Below are 22,106 nucleotides of genomic sequence, written 5' to 3' on the forward strand. Positions count from 1 at the left end.
TAAAATATACAGAAGCAACTGAAGTGTTTAATATTTAACTATATTTGTTTCAATATTGAGAAATGAGGTCTGAAAGTTTTTTCTTTCTGTAGTGTAATCCTTAGATTTCTGTGTTATATTTGCTTCATAAAAAAGATTTTGCGAGATTTCCTTCCTTTGTTCTGGCATGGTTTCATCTCTGGTATCTGTTACTTGGATCTGAGAATTTCCCCTGTGAAGCAGATTAGTATGTGTTTGGATTATAGCTCTTTAGTAAATCTCAGTTTATTCCATGGCTGTTAGTTTCTTTTGATTTCCTGTCTCTTTTGTTCAATTTTTTCATTTGTTTTCCTAGAATATAATCTAGTTCATCCAAATTTTCAAGTGTATTTTCATGGAGTTTCACAAAGTACTTTTCTATAATTCTTTCAACTTTTTGTTTATCTGCAGTTATTTTTCTGTTCTCATTTTTAATATTGTATATATTTGAGTTTGAATAATTAAATTTACTAGGTTATATATTAAATTTTTTAAGGTGTTGAATTTATTTTCCTGTTTTTCTTTTTTCGAGTTCCTTGCCCTCTGACTGTGATCTGTTTTTGCCTTTCTTCTGCCTTCCTGGCATATGCAGTGCTCTTTTTCTGGATTCTGAAGATTAATGCTTAATTTTTTTATTCATGATACTTACTATTTAGTAATGTACGTGTTTTATGCATTTTATGCCAAGATTTACCTTCTGAGCTCAATTTTGGCTCATATGTTTCCATTATTTGTATTTTCAAGAGATTATGCAATTTCAGTTTTGATATTCTGTTTAAAATATGAGAGTTTTTGTTTGCTTTGTTTTAAACTTCCAAATGGTTAAAGTTTCTTTTCCTAATAAAAATTCAATTTCTAGTTTTATTGCATTATAGTATAGACTAATAGGTTTTTGGAAACTTCATTGATTTTCCTTGTAGCTTAATATATGATTTATTTTTTCTTACTTCTCTGTATTTGAAAATGAGGATACAGTCTTTACTTTTAGATAAAGAGTTCATAACATATTGGCATGCATGCTACGTTGCTTCAGTTGTGTCTGACTCTTTGCAGCCCTATGGACTATAGGCTCCTCTGTCCATGGGATTGTCCAGGCAAGAATACTGAGGTGGGTTGCCACGCGCTCTGCCAGGAGATGCTCCTGACCCGGGGATTGAACCCATGACTGTTACATCTCCTGCACTGGCAGGAGAGTTCTTTAGCACCTAGTGCCACCTGGAAATCCCTCATTACATATTAATTCAGCCATATTAATTATATTAGTTTCCATATAGCCCCTTTATGTCCGTCTGTTTTATCATGAGCTGGATGTTGTTAAAATTTTTGTTGATTTCTGTTTCCAGTGGTCATTGCCTTACATTTAGATGATAATACAGATATTTTAAAGATGTATATCCATTATGTCTTCCTTATGGTTGATACTGTTTATTGTTACTGAATAGTCAATGCCTCAATTAATATTTTTCCCTGAATATAACCTTTTTATGATATAAATTAACATTGTAAACTCATTTTCATTGGCCAGGAGCTGTGGTTTGGGAACCAGATGGCTTGAGTTTTTGTTGTTGTTAAAACTTACAGTTGGAATTGTCTTTTTTGTGTATTTTTTAATTTTATTTTTAATTGGAGGATAACTGCTTTACAATTGAAAATAAAATTGACAAAAATACAAAAAAAAAAAAAGGATAAGAGGATGACAGAGGATAAGATGGTTGGATGACGTCACTGATTCAATGGACGTGAACTTGGGCAATCTCCAGGAAATGGCAATAGGAGGCCTGGTATGCTGCAGTCCGTGGGGTCATAAAGAGTTAGACATGCCGTGGCAACTGAACAATAACAATTGCTTTACAATATTGTGTTGGTTTCTGTCATACAGCCACATGAATCACCCATAGGTAAACATATGTTTCCTCCCTCTTGAACCTCCCCCCCACCACATCCTACCCATCTAGGTTGTCACAGAGTACTATGACCAAATAGCTTGGTTTTGAATCTTGGCTCTAGCATTTTAGCTTTGTAATTTTGGGCAGATCACCACTTTGCCTGTTTCCTCATTTATTAATGGAGTATTCTACCTCACAGGATTGTTGTAAGGGTTAATTTGGGTTAATGAATTTAAAATGCTAAGTATAATGACTGGTATATTAAGTGTCAATAAGTTAGTATTGTTGTTCAGTTGCTAAGTCATATCCATCTCTTTGCAACCCCATGAACTGCAGGACACCAGGCTTCCCTGTCCTTCACTGTCTCCCAGGGTTCGCTCAGACTCATGTCCATTGAGACAGTGATGCCATCCACCCATCTTATCCTCTGCTCCTCTTGCCCTCAGTCCTTCCCAGCATCAGGATCTTTTCCAGTCAGTCCCCTTTTGGTGTCAGGTGGCCAAAGTGTTGGAGCTTCAGCTTTAGTCCTTCCCATGAGTATTCGGGGTTAACATCTTTTAGGATTGACTGGTTTGATCTCCTTGCAGTCCAGGGGACTCTCAAGAGTCTTCTTCTCCAACACCACAATTCAAAAGCATCAGTTCTTTGGTGCTCAGCCTTCTTTATAGTCCAACTCTCACATCCATACATGACTACTGGAAAAACCATACCTTTGACTGTATGCACCCTTGTCAGCAAAGTGATGTCCCTCCTTTTTAATATACTGTCTAGGTTTGTCATAGCTTTTCTTCCAAGAAGCAAGAGTCTTTTAATTTTGTGGCTACAGTCAATGTCTGCATTGATTTTGGAGCCCAAGAAAATAAAATCTGTCACTGTTTCTACTTTTTCACCATCTATTTGCCATCAAGTGATGGGACCAGATACCATGATTTTCATTTTTTGAATACTGAGTTTTAAGCCAGCTTTCACTCTCCTCTTTCACTGTCATCTTTAGTTCCTCTTTGCTTTCTGCCTTTAGAGTGGTATCATCTGCATATCTGAGGTTGTTGATATTTCTCCTAGCAATCTTGATTCCAGCTTGTGAGTCATCCAGCCTACATTTCACATTAGTTACATTTACTAGCAGGGAGAAAAAAATAGGTGGATGTTTGGATATTGGCCGTGGCACTCTTATTTCACAACTGGAAAGGGGAACTCCCAATAGCAATTTCTTCCTCCTTTTTTCCCACCTGTTTTCCATGGTTTTTCTTTCAGTGTTTTTCTCATTTGTCTTTCTGTTCTGATAAATCTTGCTTATTGCTGGAAATAATTAGCTTTGAGCCATTTATATATATATTTTTGAGTCATCTGCCATATATCTCTTTGTTAGGGAAAAATGACATGGTAAGCCTGACTTTTTGTTTTTAGCCTGATGGTTTTTAAATGTCTGATGGCCAGTTGAGGTGTGAGTAGCTTTTCCTTCTCTCTGAGTCCCTCTTCTTTGAATGCTGGTCTATCCCCTTTTTCATCTTCTCTGCAAAGTTGGTATCAGAGGAAGATTTCAGAACTTCCCATTTATCTCTTGTATTCTTTGAAGGGTAAGAAATGGAATGGTTAGATTTTTAAATGAAATTCTGAATACTTCTTTCTTTTCTGCAGATTGATGTTTTTCTTTGATACTTTATTGTTTTTAATTAATTTTCAAATTTTACAGTGTGAAACATTTAAACATGCCCAAAAGGTACATAAGATAAACTTTTAATTTATTTTTCTTCATTTCATTAAGTTTGAGTGTATAGAGTTTCATGGTCTTATGCCAGTGTCTTTCACTAAAAATCCTTTTTATACTTATTTTTAAGAAACAGATCTGGAGTAGGTACTTACTGTTGACTTGAGCCAACGTACAGTAAAGTCAACAACTCAACTAAGATATATTCTTTGCTATTGAAAATACACATTTAAAACACTCTATCCTTTTCTTCCCTTCATGAAAGGAGTTTGGGTACAGAGGACTTTAATCAAAGGAGTAGGTGATACACTTCAAATAGTAATAGATATAAAAGAGAACTTTCAGTTTTACCACTCTGATCAGAAGCTCATTTCCTGACCAAAAGTCATACTTTGTACAGCTCTTTGCATTTCCTGTGCCCTTGTTGAAGAGCTTGCTGGGTTGAAGTTTGTTTAAGAAGCGGTAGTTGTTGGAACAGTTTTGAACAGGGGAAGCTTTACTTGAAATGGAAGCAAGTCTAAAGATCTTGGCCTCTTAGATTGCATTCCAGGGACCTAAATTGTTAAGTTTTATGAAGCTGGTCCCCAACTGGCACTTGAGTAAGTTTATAAAGATTCTATCTTGTTTAGGATCTCCATTACTTTTTCTTTCAGCCATTAGGTAATTAAAAGACGATTTTTCTAATCCTAGAGTTGAACTGTCCACATGATAGGAGTCATGTTCCTAGTTGAGGGAGTAATATTTTTGGTTGCCAAAGGAGTATACTCAGATGTACTGATGAAAAATTTAAATACATAGCTAAAATACAATATTTACTATTTTACTGAACAATATTTACTATTTTACTCATCAATTTCAACTACTACCACTAAAATTAACAGAAACTCCAAGTTTTCCTTATTAATTTTTAATAATGTATCCATTTAAATCAAAAGGAGAAGGTAAATAGCAAAGACCTTCCCCATACTCCTGTTGCCTATGCACCAGTCTCTTCCCATTACCAGAAATGTTTAACAGTTAACTGATCAACCTATTACCCTTTCTCTCTTCTCTTCCCTTTACCCCTAAACTAGCTCTAGGAAAAGTGGTGAAATAGGTCTGTTTATTTGAAACAACCTTCTTAGACTGTCTTCTTGTCCTTTGTTGTCTGGGACATTGTTTCTCAACTTTTTATATCCTAAAATCTATCAATTGTTTATCAAAAATCCTATGATATTAGAAAGACATTTATTAGAGACATTAAGAGTTAAGAATTTAAGAACTCAGTCATAGTTAAGGGTGTATGTAGTATGGGAAAGCAGTATGCCTTTCAAGTTGTTAATAACTTGGTATAAATTTTTGAATAAATGATTGGCATAAAATACATCATGTTTCCTACATTGGTAGGAAACATTAATGTAAACCAAGTGAAAATAAGTTTTTATGCTGTTGAAATTCTTAAAGCTTTTGGGGGTAACACTAGTACCTAATGGTGAAGCACAGTAAGTAGGACATAGTAGATGTTGATAAATGTTACCTGCCTTTGTATTGGAATCTACAGTATTTAATTCTTTAAATATAATAATACTGAATTGAGTAGACAGTATTACTAGTGTCAATAATTGTGCAGTTATGAACATTAAGCCTGGACTAGTCAGAAATGGCACAGAAATGATGCAGCTAACTCCAGGGCACGCTCAGACTCACAGACTCAGTAAGCAGTTCCTGGTAGGTCAGGATTCATTCAGTCAGAAGTGGCTGTTGCTTTCTACTGTGCAGTCTTACAAGTAAGAAATGGTATTTCAGATTTATAAGTCCGAGTGTGGGAGAGTAGACTTCCATTGCTACAGAAACTCCTACTTCCTTTCTCATTACTAATGTATTCCGTTGATGATATTCGTGTCATCAGCAGTTGAGCACTATTAGTTTTTATGACTTCAGAATGGTATGGAAATATTTTTGGCAGGTATCTAGTCAGTATTAGTATTTCTGATGTCTATCTTGTCAGTCACCTATGTTGCTGATTTTCTGTCAAGTATAAGAGATTAAAAAACATTCAGTTCAGTTCAGTTCAGTCACTCAGTTGTGTCCGACTCTTTGTGACCCCATGAATCGCAGCACACCAGGCCTCCCTGTCCATCACCAACTCCCGGAGTTCACCCAAACTCACGTCCATCAAGTCGGTGATGCCATCCAGCCATCTCATCCTCTGTCGTCCCCTTCTCCTCCTGCCCCCAATCCCTCCCAGCATCAAAGTCTTTTCCAATGAGTCAACTCTTTGCATGAGGTGGCCAAAGTACTGGAGTTTCAGCTTTAGCATCATTCCTTCCAAAGAACACCCAGGGTTGATCTCCTTCAGAATGGACTGGTTGGATCTCCTTGCAGTCCAAGGGACTCTCAGGAGTCTTCTCCAACACCACAGTTCAAAAGCATCAATTCTTAAAAGATACTAAAAAGCAATAAAAGTTATTTATCTCTTGGATAATACTGAGGCGCTTATAGTCAAATGTGTTTGCCAAATATATTCTTTTAAAGTGTTTGGAAATACTACTTTTAAAAAAGTAAAATTGCTCTCATTATTTACAGGTGGAATTAGTTTTTTGAAACTCAGCAACCAAAGCAAATTGCAACTGAAAAAATTGCAACAGTAAAGAATGAATGTTTTAATAATGCTCTCTAAAAACTGAAAATTAGTTTGGCTTCAAATTTATCCACAATAATAGTAATAAAACTTGTCACAATACGTGTTATTAAGTATAAATACCAAATAATAAGTTAAAATATTCTTTATAATTTTAATTCCTCATATGACTGTCTCCTTTTGGTTAAAGCAGAAACCGGTTGTTTGTCAAGAGTCTGTTTAGTAACTGTTTCGGTAAGGAGTCAGAGATTAGCATTTTTGATATATAGTTTACTTTATGTTACATTATTTCCTTTGTTAAATGTTCTTGAAATGATTTGAGAAACCTGACTGGATAGATTACTAATGTACTCCTCCTACCCTTTTCTATGACATTACTAGTGTCTCAGTGTGATTTGAAGCTTGGCAAGAAGAGTATGATAGAGAAGACTAATTATTTTTGAGAAAATACAAGCAATGCTTGGGACTTTCAGGTTTAGCAATACAGGGCTTTTTTAAAATTGAAAAATGAGATTGATTTATAATTTCCTCTTACATAATTATTTTTAATAACCATTTTTATTGAAATATAATTTATATACCATACAGTTCATCTATTTAGAGTGTACAATTCATGGTTCTTAATATATTCAGAGTTGTGCAAACATTGCCATAATCAATTTTAGAACATTTCCATCCAGTGAAAACCACTGTGCCCATTAGCAGTCCCTCACTGTCTGGCCCCAGCCTTCCTTCCCTCAGCCACACACAGTGCCGAGTATTCTCCTTTCTCCCTCTCTTGGTATGCTTGTTCTGAACATTGCATATCAGTGCATGCATGCATGCTCTGTTGCTTCAGTCAATAGCCTCATACAATTTGTAGCCTTTGGTTTCCGTCGTTTTTCATTTAGTACAGTATTTCTAAGTTTCATCCATGCAGCAGCACAGTTATCAGTACTTCATTCCTTTGTATTGCCAAATAATGTTCATGGAATGGACATGCTACAGTTTATTTGTACATTCTTGAGTTGGTGAACTGCTTCGAACATTTGCATACAAGATTTTGTGTTTACATGTGTTTTCATTTCTCTAGGAATTGCTGGAGCATATGGAAGCTCTATGTTTAACTTTTTCAGGAAAACATTTTTATAGATATTTTTTCCTCCATATAATTAAAGTATAACATGAAAGACATATCCAAACTGAATTATAATTTCCCGTCATATTCTCATCAATAACTTTCCACTAGTATTTCTGGGTTTTGGACATTTCAGTTATCTTCAGTTTTCATTTACTCTAAACACTTAAATATTTTGGCTTTTCTAAAGTCTCCAACTCTATTCCCACAGCCAGTGATAAACTACATACTGGCACTTGCAGTTGTGAGAGAACCCCAACCTATTAGTCAGAGGGACCCCTGTGTAGTGATAAATATTTTATGGTGATGTATACTAACACTTTTACTTAACTTGTAATGTGTCTTCCAAGATAGATTTGAGGTTTGCATCTAAAGTTAGAATTTCTATAAATTCTGTGTTTGACTTTCTCAGAATATACTTCCACACTTACAAATTCTATATAACACAGCTCTCTTATTTTTTTTTTTTATCCTACTTCTAATTTTGAAACAGTAGTCACTGCAGATTTGGAAAATACCCAAAATCTCAAAATAAGCTACTTATAATTCTGATATCCAGATAGCTGTTTCTAACATTTTGATGTATCTGAAGTCGCTCAGTCGTGACCAACTCTTTGCAATCCCAGGCTCCTCTGTCCATGGGATTTTCCAGGCAATAGTACTGGAGTGGATTGCCATTTCCTTCTCCAGGGGATCTTCCCAACCCAGGGCTTGAACCCGGGTCTCCCACATTGTAGACAGATGCTTTACCATCTGAGCCACCAGGGAAGTCCTTTTTGATGTATATACCCTCTTATATTTTGATTATTTACATTTAGAAAATTTAAAAAATTTAAATTACCATTTAAACAATAGAGTTCAAAAAATAAGAGAGTTCAGATGATATTGCAGGTAGTGTTTTATAACCTATTTAATAAAACATAACATTTTCTTATGTCATTAAGTATTGTCTCTTTTTTAAATCTTGATTTTTCTCAGCTGAAAAAAAGAATTTGTAATTGTCTAGAATTCTTACATATTTATATTTTGAAATATCTCTTTAAAGTCTTTTTCTCTTTGTGTGTATTTGGTTACTAAAGTGGGATTACAGTCTGTATAGTGTGTTTTCTTGAATTATAAGACTGTTCCACAGTTTTTCTTTTCTCTGTTGACAGACATTTATTTCTACTGCTTCTCTTGGTGTGCATTTCAGATTAGTTTTTAGAAGCACATTTACTATGAATATTCTTAAGATTTGGGGCACATTTATGATTGCTTTTATTCAAATTAACATTTCTTACAGATCAAGCAAATACTTTTATCATGTGTAACATAGCAACTGAACTGAACTGAACATAGATGTGATAGTTGATTTCTGTGGTATTTCCTGTTTTTAAAAATTGCTATCCAGAGATGTACCACCAACACCTCCATCACCTTAAGATCTGGAAACAGAAATATAACTTCTTAACTCTTCTGAATAAGTTCCCTGGCTAATAATCTAGAAAATCACAAACCATTACTATACAGGCTTTTATTCAGTTGTGTGTGGAACACTTTTAAGCCTAAATAGACATGGATTTTATACATTTTTGTAATCTAACAGAATGAGCAGGTAACTTAGTATGTAGCTGGAGCATGATGAAAAAATTTGAGTGTGTAACTGCTCTCACTGAATTCCTAAAGCTCTTATTTTTAGCCAGACTCTTCCTTTTGTACACTTCTTAACTAGTGAAGAGACTATTCATGTTTATATTTGGTTATAAAACTATATAAACTTATATACAGTTACTGGGAAAGCAAAGCATAATATTATCATCACAGTCTTTTTGTGCTCTATTTTTTAATGCTTCATCAGGATAGTCTTTTCAAAATGATCTTTTCAAAGTTTTTAAAAAGTTAAAAAAATTTATTAGTCAAAAGAAAACCAAATCTGTCAAAGACATGAATAATGAGGGGTTTGTCGTTTTCTATTTTAAAAACTTTTCTGTACCTTAAAATCAGATTATAATCTTAATTATTAAATTATCATTGATTTTTCAAGTAATTCCATTTCTTTTCTTGTCAAGTTTATTAGTACCATAATGTTAAGTATCATCTATTTAAGTAAAGTAAAAGTAATTAGCAGTCAGTAATCATATTTCTGTAATACACTATAAACTATAGTAAATTTTTAAGACTAAATTTAAACCACACAAAAAATACAGATTTTAAAGTTTTACATAGGACTTAAAGTAAGTTTTAAGTAAGATTAAGAGAATTTTCTGAAGTGATTCACTTTTTCTTTTTTTTTTGGTGAGATTTTTGGAACTGACTCTAGGCTCTTGCATATTGGAAAAGAATATTTTGCTAGGAGTTAGTTTGATCCATTTTGAAGTTGATAAAGCAGGAAAGCATATTCACCCTTGATGTCTGTGAATACAGATATGAATCGCACAAGCACCCATTGTTCATATCTCATGAAAGACCCTTATCCAAAATATGCAAACATCTTTTAAAACTCAACAAGAAGAAAACAAACGAGCTGATTAAAAAATAGGCCAAAGACCTTAACAGACAGGTCACTAAGGAAGATGTACACACTGTAAACAAGCATATGAAAAGGTGTTCCACATTATAGGTTATTAGGGAAATGCCAGTTAAAATGAGGTACTCCACACATCTATTAGAATGGTCAAAATCCAGTACGCTGACACCATCAGATGCTGAGCAGAATGCAGAGCAACAGGAACTGTCATATGTTGCTGGTGGAAATAGGAAGTGGTACATCCACTTTGGAAGACGGTTTGGCAGTATCTTACAAAACTTAAGTATACTCTTAGCTTACAGACCAGCATTCATGTTCCTTGGTATTTACCCAAAGAAGTTGAAAACTTACAAAAACCTGCATACAGGTATTTACAGCAGCTTTATTCATAATTGCCAAACTAGGAAGCAACCAAAATATCCTTCAGGAGGTGAATGAGTGAATGAGCTAGATCCCACATGCCACAACTAAGAGTTCGCACACCGCAATTAAATATCCCACATGCTGCAACAAAGATCGAAGATCCTGTGTGTTGTAACTAAGACCTGATGCAGCCAAATAAATATTTTTTTTAAAAAAGAAAAAGCATGGAGGAACCTTTAATGTATATTATTAAGTGAAAGAAGCAACTCTGAAAAGGCAACCTACTATATGATTCTAACTACCTGACATTCTGGAAAAGGCAAAACAGTGGAAAGAGTAAAAAGATCAATGGTTATCGGGGTTTGGAGATGGGGAGGGATTAATAGAGCACAGAGGATTTTTAGGGCAGTGAAAATAACTCTGTATGTATGGAGAAGGGAATGGCAACCCACTCCAGTACTCTTGCCTGGAAAATCCCATGGATGGAAGAGCCTGGTAGGCTACAGTCCCTGGGGTCGCAAAGAGTAGGACACTACTGAGTGACTTCTTTCACTTTTCACTTTCATGCACTGGAGAAGGAAATGGCAGCTCACTCCAGTTTCTTGCCTGGAGAATCCCAGGGACAGGGGAGCCTGGCGGGCTGCCGTCTATGGGGTCGCACAGAGTCGGACATGACTGACTCGACTTAGCAGCAGCAGCATGGTAATATAATGATGGATATGTGTCACTATACATTTTTCCAAACCCATAGAATGCACATCACCAAGAGTGAACTCTAAATGTAAACTATGGACTCTGGGTAATAATGATGTGTCAGTGTGGGTTCATCAGTTGTAACAAATGTCCCACTCTGTAGGGATGACTGTGCATTTGTGGAGGTGAAGGGTATATAGAAAATCTCTGTAATGTCTCTCAGTCTGTCTATTAGCCTAAAACTGGTCTTTAAAAATAGTCTTAAATACAAATGTGTAGTCCTGTGCAGTAGGATTATTTTTTATTTCACTCGGAGAAGCAGCATTCATCACACAGGAAACGAAGACAGTAGGCCGGCTAAGGGGGTCCTTAAAGCTTCAAGGGCTGGACTTTGTGTGATTCTGAGAGGTTAAAATTTTAAAATGGCCTCTTCCACCTATAGGTATCCTTTTTGATGTAGAGGGGATTTTTTTTTTTTTTTGGCCAGCCACCTTTTTGTCAATAGTCTTGCTCAAATGTATGAAAGGTTCATTTTCTCTTCCCTAGTAGTTTAAGTAGAGGCAGCTAGAAAGGAAGAATCCTCTTAAGTATGTGGGCTGAAAAGCAAGCTGTTATATATAATACGACTCATTGAGGATTATATTTCTTTTCTTTCTTTCCAGGTTGCCTGGAAATGTTAGTAAGTATAAAATAAGTGTTCTAGGATCATATAAGTAAGAGAGAGTAAGTGAAAGTGAAAGTTACTCAGTTGTGTCTGACTCTTTGTGACCCCATGGATATACAGTCCATGGAATTGTCCAGACCAGAATACTGGAGTGGGTAGCCATTCCCTTCTCCAAGGGATCTTCCCAACCTAGGGATTGAACTCAGGTCTCTCACATTGCAGGTGGAATCTTTACCAGCTGAGCCACCAGGGAAGCCCAACTGGGGTGGGTAGCCTATCCCTTCTCCAGTGGATCTTCCTGACCCACGAATCAAACCCAGGGGTCTCCTGCATCGCAGGAGGATTCTTCACTAGCTGAGCTATAAGGGAAGCCCGTAAGAGAGAGTCAAGTAGGTTTAAAAAAAAGTTATTTGTGTATGTGTGTTTGTATATTTGAGTTTTGAAATGCTAATTGCATTGTTACACTGAATAGACAGATATAGTATATAGTATTTCCCAAATTTGTTTGATCATGAGATTCTTCTGTCATAAGTTTTTTACTGAAATCCAGGACATAAGTAGGACTATTCATAAAATTCTACTCTAGATTAATGGACGGAATAACAGGACAGTTGGAAAAGAATCTCTTGCTGACATGAAACCAAATAACTTTTGCTACTTTGTGTTGTTGTTTTCCTAATTCAAATGGTAAAATAGTTCTCATGTACTCAGACTTAACAAATTGGATACAAATTAACTCATCCTCTGTGACTTCAGAAACATAATTATAAGTAGATTTGAAGACCAAGTAGCCATCTTTGATATTGGTTTGATTTGAATAACTTGTGAAAAATCAATGATTTTTAAAACACTGCTCTCGACAGAACTTTCTGCAGTGGTAGAAATGTGCTAATATCTGTGCTGTTCTGTATGGCACTCAGTAGCTACATGTAGTTATTAAGCATGTAAAATGTGCTAGTGAGGCCAAGGAACTGAATTTTTTGTTTATTTTTGTTAATTTAAATTACTACATGTGGCTAGTAGCTTCTGTTTTGGACAGTGCAGTCTTTAGAATATATTTGTATATATGTGCAATTAAAATGAAATAATTCTTTTTTGGAAAAGTTGAAACTGATTAATATACTTAAGTAATTTATATTCATGTCATTTTATAGCTACATGATTGAAAGAATTCTCCCAGTGGTTTTGTACTTAAAAAAAAAAAAAAACTACCTAATTTGCTAGATAGATTTCAGGATCATAAATATTCTTTTACAGTTAGTTTTTATGTTTTTCTTTTGTATAACCAGTACTACATTCCAAATGATCAAAAGGGTTTCACATTCAGTTTTAAGAAAAGAATGACAATAGGAAGAAAGAAAATACCCTCAGAAGAGAGACCTCAGATTTAAATTCATTTGCCATTGGTGTGCTTTCCAGAATTGAGGCATTTGCAGAATTTTCCTGGTTATTGATTTATCTCTAAGTTGGAAATACAGTTTATATAAATATCCTTTGAAAAAATTAGAGTTTACAAAATGGAAATAGTGTTATAAATGTTATTGTTAAATAATTATGGAACATATCAGAAATTTGACTCATTTTCTGCAAATATACTTTTGAGTTTTAAACATTGATCCTTAGTCATTTGATCCAAAATCAGATGATCCTTAATCATTTGACTTTAGGTTAGAGTAATGCTTTTGTTTGGTAGAAAGGCAAAAGTATTAAGGCATATAGATTCTCAAAATAAAAGTTTGACTAAAACGATCATAATTGAATAATTTTAGAATAAATTGTTAAAGATATAACTACTTAGGGATTAATTTCAGAGTAGTTTTTCTTATCTAACACTGAGATTAGGAAATTTTAATAACCAGTTATTTGCAAGCAGCTTATTTAATATATTAATAATACCTCTTTGCACATGCCAACTGAATAAAATATTTTACTCAATAATATGACTAAATAGTTTCACTTTACTGTTTGAACTCTTAAAGCAGTTTTTCTGTATTTTTATTCAAGTAGCGTTCAGTGGTTACTGGTGTTATTTTGGAGCATCATTACTTGTAAGCGCTGGTGACTATTTAGAAAGTTGCCCACAAGCGTTTTGAAGTGTGTGGCGCTGATGGCTTCCTCATCAGAAGCCGTGCATCATGTAGAGTCTCGGAGGGAGCCTCAATATAAACGATGAAGTTTAGGTAAATAATAAAAAATCATTTAAAAGCCATCTATACTTATATTTATGTGTGACGATCAGTGCCCTTTGTCTGTCTTAAAATAGTGGTTTTAATGTTCCCTAAGTTGCGAAAATCTTCTCATATATTAAAGATGATAGTTTTACTATTTTTCATTTTTAAGACAACCAGTAAATGACCTTACTGTGTGGCAATTAATATTTTATGGTATATTTGGATGAAGTGTGTATTATGGATTAAATCACTCAAAATGAGGTTTTAGGTAAAAGCAATTCTGTTTGCTGACATGTAGCTCAGTTTCTTTTTGTTTTTTAAGATGCACTGCTTTAAATTATAGTCAGTTTACAAAGGATTAATTTCCAGAGTAAACAAGCAGCTAATACAACTCAATACCAGAAAAACAAACAACCCAATTAAGAAGTGGGAAAAAGACCTAAACAGGCATTTTTCCAAAGAAGACATACAGGTGGCTAACAAACACATGAAAAGATGCTCAATATCGCTCATTATTAGAGAAATGCAAATCAAAACCACAGTGAGATATCACCTCACACCAGTTAGGATGGCCATCAACAAAAAGTCTACAAACAATAAATGTTGGAGAAGGTGTGGAGAAAACGGAACCCTCTTGCACTGTTTGTGGCAATGTAAATTAATACAGCCACTATGGAAGACTTAAAAAACTAGGAGATTGCTTAAAAAGCTAGGAATAAAAGCACCATATGACCCAGCAATCCCACTCCTAGGCATACACCCTGAGGAAACCAAAATTGAAAAAGACACATATACCCCAGTGTTCACTGCAGCACTATTTACAATAACTGGAACGTGGAAGCAACCTAGGTGTCCATCAGCAGATGATGGATAAAGAGCTGTGGTACATATACACATGGAATATTACTCAGCCATAAAAAGGAGCACATCTGAGTCAGTTCTAATGAGGTGGATGAACCTAGAGCCTATATAACAGAGTATAGTAAGTCAGAAGGAGAAAGATAAATATCATATACTAATGCATATATATGGAATCTAGAAAGATGGTACCAATGGATTTATTTACAGGGCAGCAGTGCAGAAGCAGACATAGAGAACAGACTTATGGCCACAGGGGTTGGGGAGGAGGGAAAAGGCGAAATGTATGGAGAGAGTAACACGGAAACTTACATTTCCATATGTAAAATAGATAGCCAATGGGAATTTGCTGTATGACTCAGGAAACTCAAACAGGGGCTGTGGTAACAACAACCTAGAGGGGTGGGGTGGGGAGGGAGGTGGTAGGGGGGCGACATATGTATACCTATGGCTGATTCATGTTGATATGTGGCAGAAAATAACAAAATTCTGTAAAGCAATTATTCTTAGCAAAAACAACAGCAAATATTATAGTCAATTTAGCCTAATCTTTTCCTATTTTTATAACACTTTTATATAAACATGCTTGATGTTTTTCAAACGGTACTACCTATCAGTAGGTATTTGACATAGAGGTAATCTGTAAGCCCACTGCTTCTAAACACATTCTGTTAATTTTACTTCTATTGTATGTAATAAAAATACCATTTCATAATTAGCTTGCCTTTTCTCTTTAAAAAAAAATACCAATATGTATATTTCACAGTTCTCTTTGAATTGGATAACTTTAAGTTATTAATGTTGATGTAAAAAACCAAATGTTTTGAGTAACATTACTCAGAGACATCTTTGACTGACTGTATCTAAGTTAGAATAATAAACATTTCACAGGGTCATGAAAGTCCTAGCTTTTAAGATTTTTAGTGTTTAGTATAACCCCGTAATTGGTATGTGCTAATATAATATGTTTGAGTTGCTATGAGATTAAGGAGTAGAGACAAAATTCCTCATTTTTTATTGGTTTCTTTTTTTAAAGACACCTAGTTGTTGGGCAGAAGAAGGTGCAGAAAAGAGATCACATCAGCGTTCTGCATCGTGGGGGAGCGCTGATCAACTGAAAGAGGTAAGTTACTTCTGTTTCCAGTCTGTAACATGCTCTGGTCCTAGCAAATTATCTTAGCTAGTTCCTGAATATAATGATACTTCCTGTATTTGTGATAAACTTACCTCTTTCAGAGTTTTAAGGGTTGCTTTCCACTTTTTGGTGAATAATTCTGAGTTTACATGATGTGTGCCCTTCATATTTTTATGAATATTTCTTATGTACTCACTGAGCTTTTTTTGCCTTTCCAGAATGAAGTCTGATTTTATGTAATTTTATCTTGTTCATTTTAGTTATTTTTTTTTCCCCGTTTCAGCTTTCTTGTTTTTGAATTACAGCAATTAGAACTACAGATCACAGGTTTTTACAAAGGTATGATAAAGTTAGAGAAACTTAAAGTTGAAAGATCATCTAGTCCATCTCCTATATAAATCCTTGTATACTTATAGTTGATTCACATTGTTGTACTCCAGAAACCAACACAACATTATAAAGCAATTATCCTCCAATCAAAAATAAAAAAGAACACGGCACTCCTTAGAAAATGTTCATCTAGTCTATTATAGTCATTCTCAGTGAAAAAGCTCATCACTTTGCAAGGGAACCAGACCAGTTCAGTTGTTTCAGCTTAAGTTGTTAACTAGTTTATTCTGTATATTGAACTTAAAATTATACCCCTAAGTTTTGACTCTGCCCTCTGTATCAATATTGAAAAAGTATAATTTAAATATTTGAAAGGCTTGCAGTATGTCATTTTCCTCCAGGATAAACATTGACATTTCTCTCAAGTATATTCATATGATAGTTTCCATACCTCTTAGTATCATTTTCATATACTTTAGGTATCAGTATTTCTCATGTACTGTGGTATCTGGACTGAATAGATACAGTAGTCTATTCGCATAGTCTGTGTTACATTTTTAGTTGCTTCATTACATTATTGATGTAGAGAAATCCTCAGTTCCTATTCATGCCACATACAAACACATATGCACAAAATCAATTTTTCCCAACAGCAACAAAAAAGGAAGCTGACTCCATATCTAGTTTAAGATAGGCATTGAATACATGTATATATGCATAGACTATTGAGTGATATTGAATAAAAAGTAAATTTGCTCTTTTATCTCACAGGTAAATATAATCTTAAAGCTATAGCCAGGAATTGGTATAGTTGAACTTTGGACTACAGCAGTACATGATATACCCTATTAAAAAGGAATGGCTGACATGATGGAGTGAGAGATTTAATTACTCTCCTCACAAAAGAATAATAAAGCTGGACAAAATAATTAAAACAAATTTAGCACTCTGGAAATCAATCAAATTGAGAAACCTTCTTCATGGAAAGAATTGAACTCCTCAGGGTGAGAATGACACAAGTTTGCGGTGGTCTTACTTGGTGCTGCGCTTCTTCCCCTGTTCCTCACCTCCAGCTTTGCAGGTGTGGTGTTTCAGCTAGGACGGGGCAGGCCTTGAAAAGCAGAAGCTTTGCTGCCCCTGCTGGAGAGAGAACCTTGCTAAAGGAGAGTTACAGAGTAAAATAACGTTCCTAGTTGCAAAGTAGGAAGGACCTATGGTTCTGCTGGTCTGAGATTTAGGGGTGATTTGTGGCAAGCCCAGACTCAGCAGAGTGGTAGGATTTTATAGAGAGTTCTAGGAAGTCAGACAGTCTTGGAGGCTTGATAAGTTCACCCCATATCCCAGGTTGACTGGAGGCTGTAGAATAGTGTAGCAGAATATCAATGGGCCCAAGTCACCCACTTCTCACTGGGTAGTGCAGCCTAAGAATAAGCGGAAATGAGACCAAACAGGCCCAGTGGTAATAAAATCTGAGGCCAGCTTGTAAAAGGCCCAAGTTTTGAATGCACTCCTCATTCCACACATAAACCTCATTCAAATATACACACATCCTGAGAGTGGAAGCTTTACTGGACTGAGATGTTTGAGTAAACTATCTGAATAGTGTTTTGCTAAACAGTAAAGTGACACTGGAGACCACATTAAAAAGGTATGAAAAAGCCAGTCTTCGAAAGAAAAATGAGGGGCAGGAGAAATGGAAGAGATGTCAGTGCCCACATATTGTGGGGAAAATAGACTTTTAGTCTATCAACTGCTCTCAGACAAAATCAGAATCTAGTTGCTCCAATATATTATCTAAAATGTCCAAAGTTCAGCAAAAAATTTAAAGATATGCAAAGAAACAAAAATGGATGACCCATACTTGAGGAACTATGCTTGAAGAACTATGGACGGAGGTTTGTAACATTATACAGGAGGTGGTGATCAAAACCATCCCTAAGAAGAAGAAATGCAAAAAGGCAAAATTTTTGTCTCAGAAGGCCTTAAAGATAGCTCAGAAAAAAAGAGAAGCAAAAGGCAAAGGAGAAAAGGAAAGATATACTTATCTGGATACAGAGTTCCAAAGAACAGCAAGGAGAGATAAGAAAGCCTTCCTCAGTGATCAACAGAGGAAAACAATAGAATGAGAAAGACTACAGATCTCTCCAAGAAAATTAGAGATAGCAAGGGAACATTACATGCAAAGATGGGCACAGTGAAGGACAGAAATAGTATGGACCTAACAGAAGCAGAAGATATTAAGAAGAGGTGTCAAGAATATGCAGAAGAACTATACAGAAAAGGTCTTAAACCCAGATAACCACGATGTTGTGATCACTCACCTAGAGCCAGACATCCTGGAATGTGAGTCAAGTGGGCCTTAGGAAGCATCACTATGAACAAAGCTAATGGACATGTTGGAATTCCAGCTGAGCTATTTCAAATCCTAAAAGATGATGCTGAGAAAGTACTGCACTCGATATGCCAGCAAATTTGGAAAAGTCAGCAGTGGCCCCAGGACTGGAAAAGATCAGTTTTCATTCCAGTTCCAGAGAGAAGCAATGCCAAAGAATGCTCAAACTACTGCACAATTGCATTCATTCACATGCTAGCAAGGTAATGATCAAAATTCTCCATGCGAGGCTTCAACAGTACATGAAGCAAGAACTTCCAGATGTTCATGCTGCATTCCGAGAAGGCAGAGAAACCAGAGATCAAATTGCCAACATCCGTTGGATCATTGAAAAGCAAGAGAATTCCAGATAAACATCTACTTCTGCTTCACTGACTATGCTCAAGCCTTTGACTGTGTGGATCACAACAAACTGTGGAAAATTCTTCAAGAGATGGGAATACCAGACCACTTGACCTGCCTCCTGAGAAATCTGTATGCAGGTCAAGAAGCAACAGTTAGAACCTGACATGGAACAGTGGACTGGTTCCAAATTGGGAAAGGAGTACATCAAGGTTGTATATTGTCACCTTGCTGTTTAACTTATATGCAGAGTATATCATGCAAAATGCTGGACTTGGTGAAACACAAGCTGGAATCAAGACTGCAGGGAGAAATATCAATAACCCCAGATATGCAGATGACACCACCCTTACGGCAGAAAGCAAAAAGAAACTAAAGAGCCTCTTGATGAAAGTGAAAGAGGAGAGTGGAAGAAGCTGGCTTAAAACTTAATGTTCAAAACAACAACGATCATGGCATCTGGTTCCATCACTTCATGGCAAGTAGATGGGAAAACAGTGGAAACAGTCACAGACTTTATTTTCTTGAGTTCCAGAATCACTGAAGATGGTGACTGAAGCAATGAAATTAAAAGACGCTTGCTCCTTGGAAGAAAAGCTTTGACAAACCTAGACATCATATTAAAAAAACAGAGACATTATTTTGCTGTCAAAGGTCCATATAGTCAAAGCTATAGTTTTTCCATGAGTCGTGTATAGATGTGAGAGTTGGACTATAGAGAAAAAGCTGAGCGCCACAGAATTGATGCTTTGAACTGTGGTTTTGGAGAAGACTCTTGAGAGTCCCTTGGACTGCAAGGAGATCAAACCAGTCAATCCTAAAGGAAATCAATTGTGAGTACTCATTGGAAAGACTGATGCTGAAGCTGAAGCTCCAGTACTTTGACCACCTGATATGAAGAGCTGACTCACTGGAAAAGACCCTGATGATGGGAAAGATTGAAGGCAGGAGGAAAAGGGGATGACAAAGGGCATCACTGACTCAATGGACATGAGTTTGCACAAGCTCTGGGAGTTAGTCATAGACAGGGAAGCCTGGCATGCTGCAGTCCATGGAGTTGCAAAGAGTCAGACAGGACTAAGTGACTGAACTGAACTGATACTTGAGGGATAAAAAACAGTCAGTAGAAACTGTATCTAAGTGTCTCCATATGTTGGATTTAGCAGACTAAAACATCAAAGCAGCTATTATAAGTACGTTCAAAGAACTAAAGAAAACCATGTTTAAAGCATTAAAGGGAAGTAGGACATCTATGACTCAATGAATAAAGAATATCCACAAAGATGCAATTATTAGAAAAAATATATAAAACTCTATAGAGTTAAAATGTATAGTAACTAAAATTAAAAACGCACTAGATGAACTTGGTAGAAAATTTGAGATGGCAGAAGAATCAGTGAGTTTCAGTACAGGTCAATAGAATACTCTCAGAGAGCACAGAAAAAGATGGAAGAAAAGTCAGAAGAGCCTCAAAGGCCTGTGGGAAAACATTAAGTTCATATGTATACACAAAATGGAGACTGAGGAGAGGAGAGAGGAGATAAATTTGAAGAAATAATGGCAGAAAACTTTCCAGATTTGATGAAAAACAATCTATAAATTCAAGAAGCTCAACAAACCCCAAGTACAAAAACAAAAAAAACTACACATAGACACATCACAGTTAAACTGCTGAAAGCCAAAGGAAAAGAGAAAATCTTGAAACTGGAAGAAAAAAATGACGCGTTACAGTAGGGGAACAATAATACCACAGTGGCTGGTTTTTTTATCAGAACACTAGAAACCATAAGGCAGGACACATTCAAAGTGCTAAAAGAAACAATAGCAACCAAGTACCCTATATTCAGAAAACCCATAAAGGTGAAAGACAGTGTTCCGAGATAAAGGTTGACAGAGTTTCCTGCCACTAGGCTGTCTTACTGTTCATACTGTTCACGGGGTTCTCAAGGCAAGGATACTGAAGTACCTTGCCATTCCCTTCTCCAGTGGACCACATTCTGTCAGACCTCTCCACCAAGACCCGCCCGTCTCGGGTGGGCTCGCAAAGAGTTGGACACAGCTGAGCAACTGAACTGAACTGAGGCTGTCTTACAAGAAATACTGAAGGTGCCGATTCCAGTTTAATTCAAATCGATAGGAAAAATTGAAGAGTGTTGGGTATGGCAAATATGTGAGTAAATATAAAGCAATCTGTAGATACATTTTTCTCATTTTTCTACCTATTTAAAACACAAGATTATATGAAACAATAAATATAATACTGTTATGCTGGATGTATAACATATACATTAAATATAACAGTAATAACACAAAAGAGGACAAGGGAAAAGACATATTTTAGAATATAGTTTCCCATTTACTGGAATTAAATATTATTTTGAAGTAGACTATAATTAATTAAAATTCTTGTTATAATCCCTAGAGCAGTTCCTGACAAAATAACTCTATATAAGAATAGAAAACATCAAAAGTAGAATGCTGATGCTGCTGCTAAGTTGCTTCAGTCGTGTCTGACTCTGTGCGACCCCATAGACGGCAGCCCACCAGGCTCCCCCGTCCCTGGGATTCTCCAGGCAAGAACACTGGACTGGGTTGCCACTGCCTTCTCCAATGCATGAAAAGGAAAAGTGAAAGTGAAGTCGCTCAGTCATGTCCGACTCTTCGCGACCCCATGGACAGCAGCCCACCAGGCTCCTCCGTCCGTGGGATGTTCCAGGCAAGAGTACTGGAGTGGGTTGCCATTGCCTTCTCCCCAAAAGTAGAATAAAATGATACAATAAAAAATATCACAAAAGAAAGCACCTAAAGGAGGAAGAGAGGAATAAAAAAGATGTGACACAAGTAGAAAAATAGCAAAATGACAGGAATAAATCCAGTTATTTAATTACATTAAATGAATGGAGTGAACATTCTGTTCAAAAGGCACAGATTGTCAAATTGGATAAAAAAGCAACACTCACCTATATCTTGTCTATAAGAAACACACCTTATGTTCAAAGATATGAATGAGTAGGTTGAAAATAAAAAGATGGGGAAAGCTACACTGAAAAGAGTAATGATGCTTTCTTATCAGATGAAATAGACTTTAGACAAAAAATATTACTGAAGGCAGAGACATTTCATAATTGTTTATATATCTAACAACAGTCTCAAAATGCATGAAGCACAACTGTGGAAGAAGAAATCGTTTTGCTTAACAGTATTTGATAGAATTGGGTAGAAAACCAGCTAGGAGATAGAAGTTTAAACAGTATAATCAGTCAACTTGCCCTAACATTCATAGAAAACTGCCCAGTGACTGTA

At 35.8% G+C, this 22,106-nt stretch overlaps 1 protein-coding gene across 1 annotated transcript in view; it reads left to right on the plus strand.

Moving 5' to 3' along the window:
* GLCCI1 (glucocorticoid induced 1) overlaps window positions 1-22,106 on the plus strand; it is a 110,345-nt gene that overhangs the window by 39,863 nt on the left and 48,376 nt on the right. The window contains exon 4 of the mRNA XM_040260509.1: window positions 15,641-15,727. Within this exon, the coding sequence (XP_040116443.1) occupies window positions 15,641-15,727 (87 nt within the window). The remainder of the gene's footprint in view (window positions 1-15,640; window positions 15,728-22,106) is intronic.

Source organism: Oryx dammah, unplaced genomic scaffold, assembly GCF_014754425.2.
Source record: "Oryx dammah isolate SB20612 unplaced genomic scaffold, SCBI_Odam_1.1 HiC_scaffold_18, whole genome shotgun sequence".
Lineage (NCBI taxonomy): Eukaryota > Metazoa > Chordata > Mammalia > Artiodactyla > Bovidae > Oryx > Oryx dammah.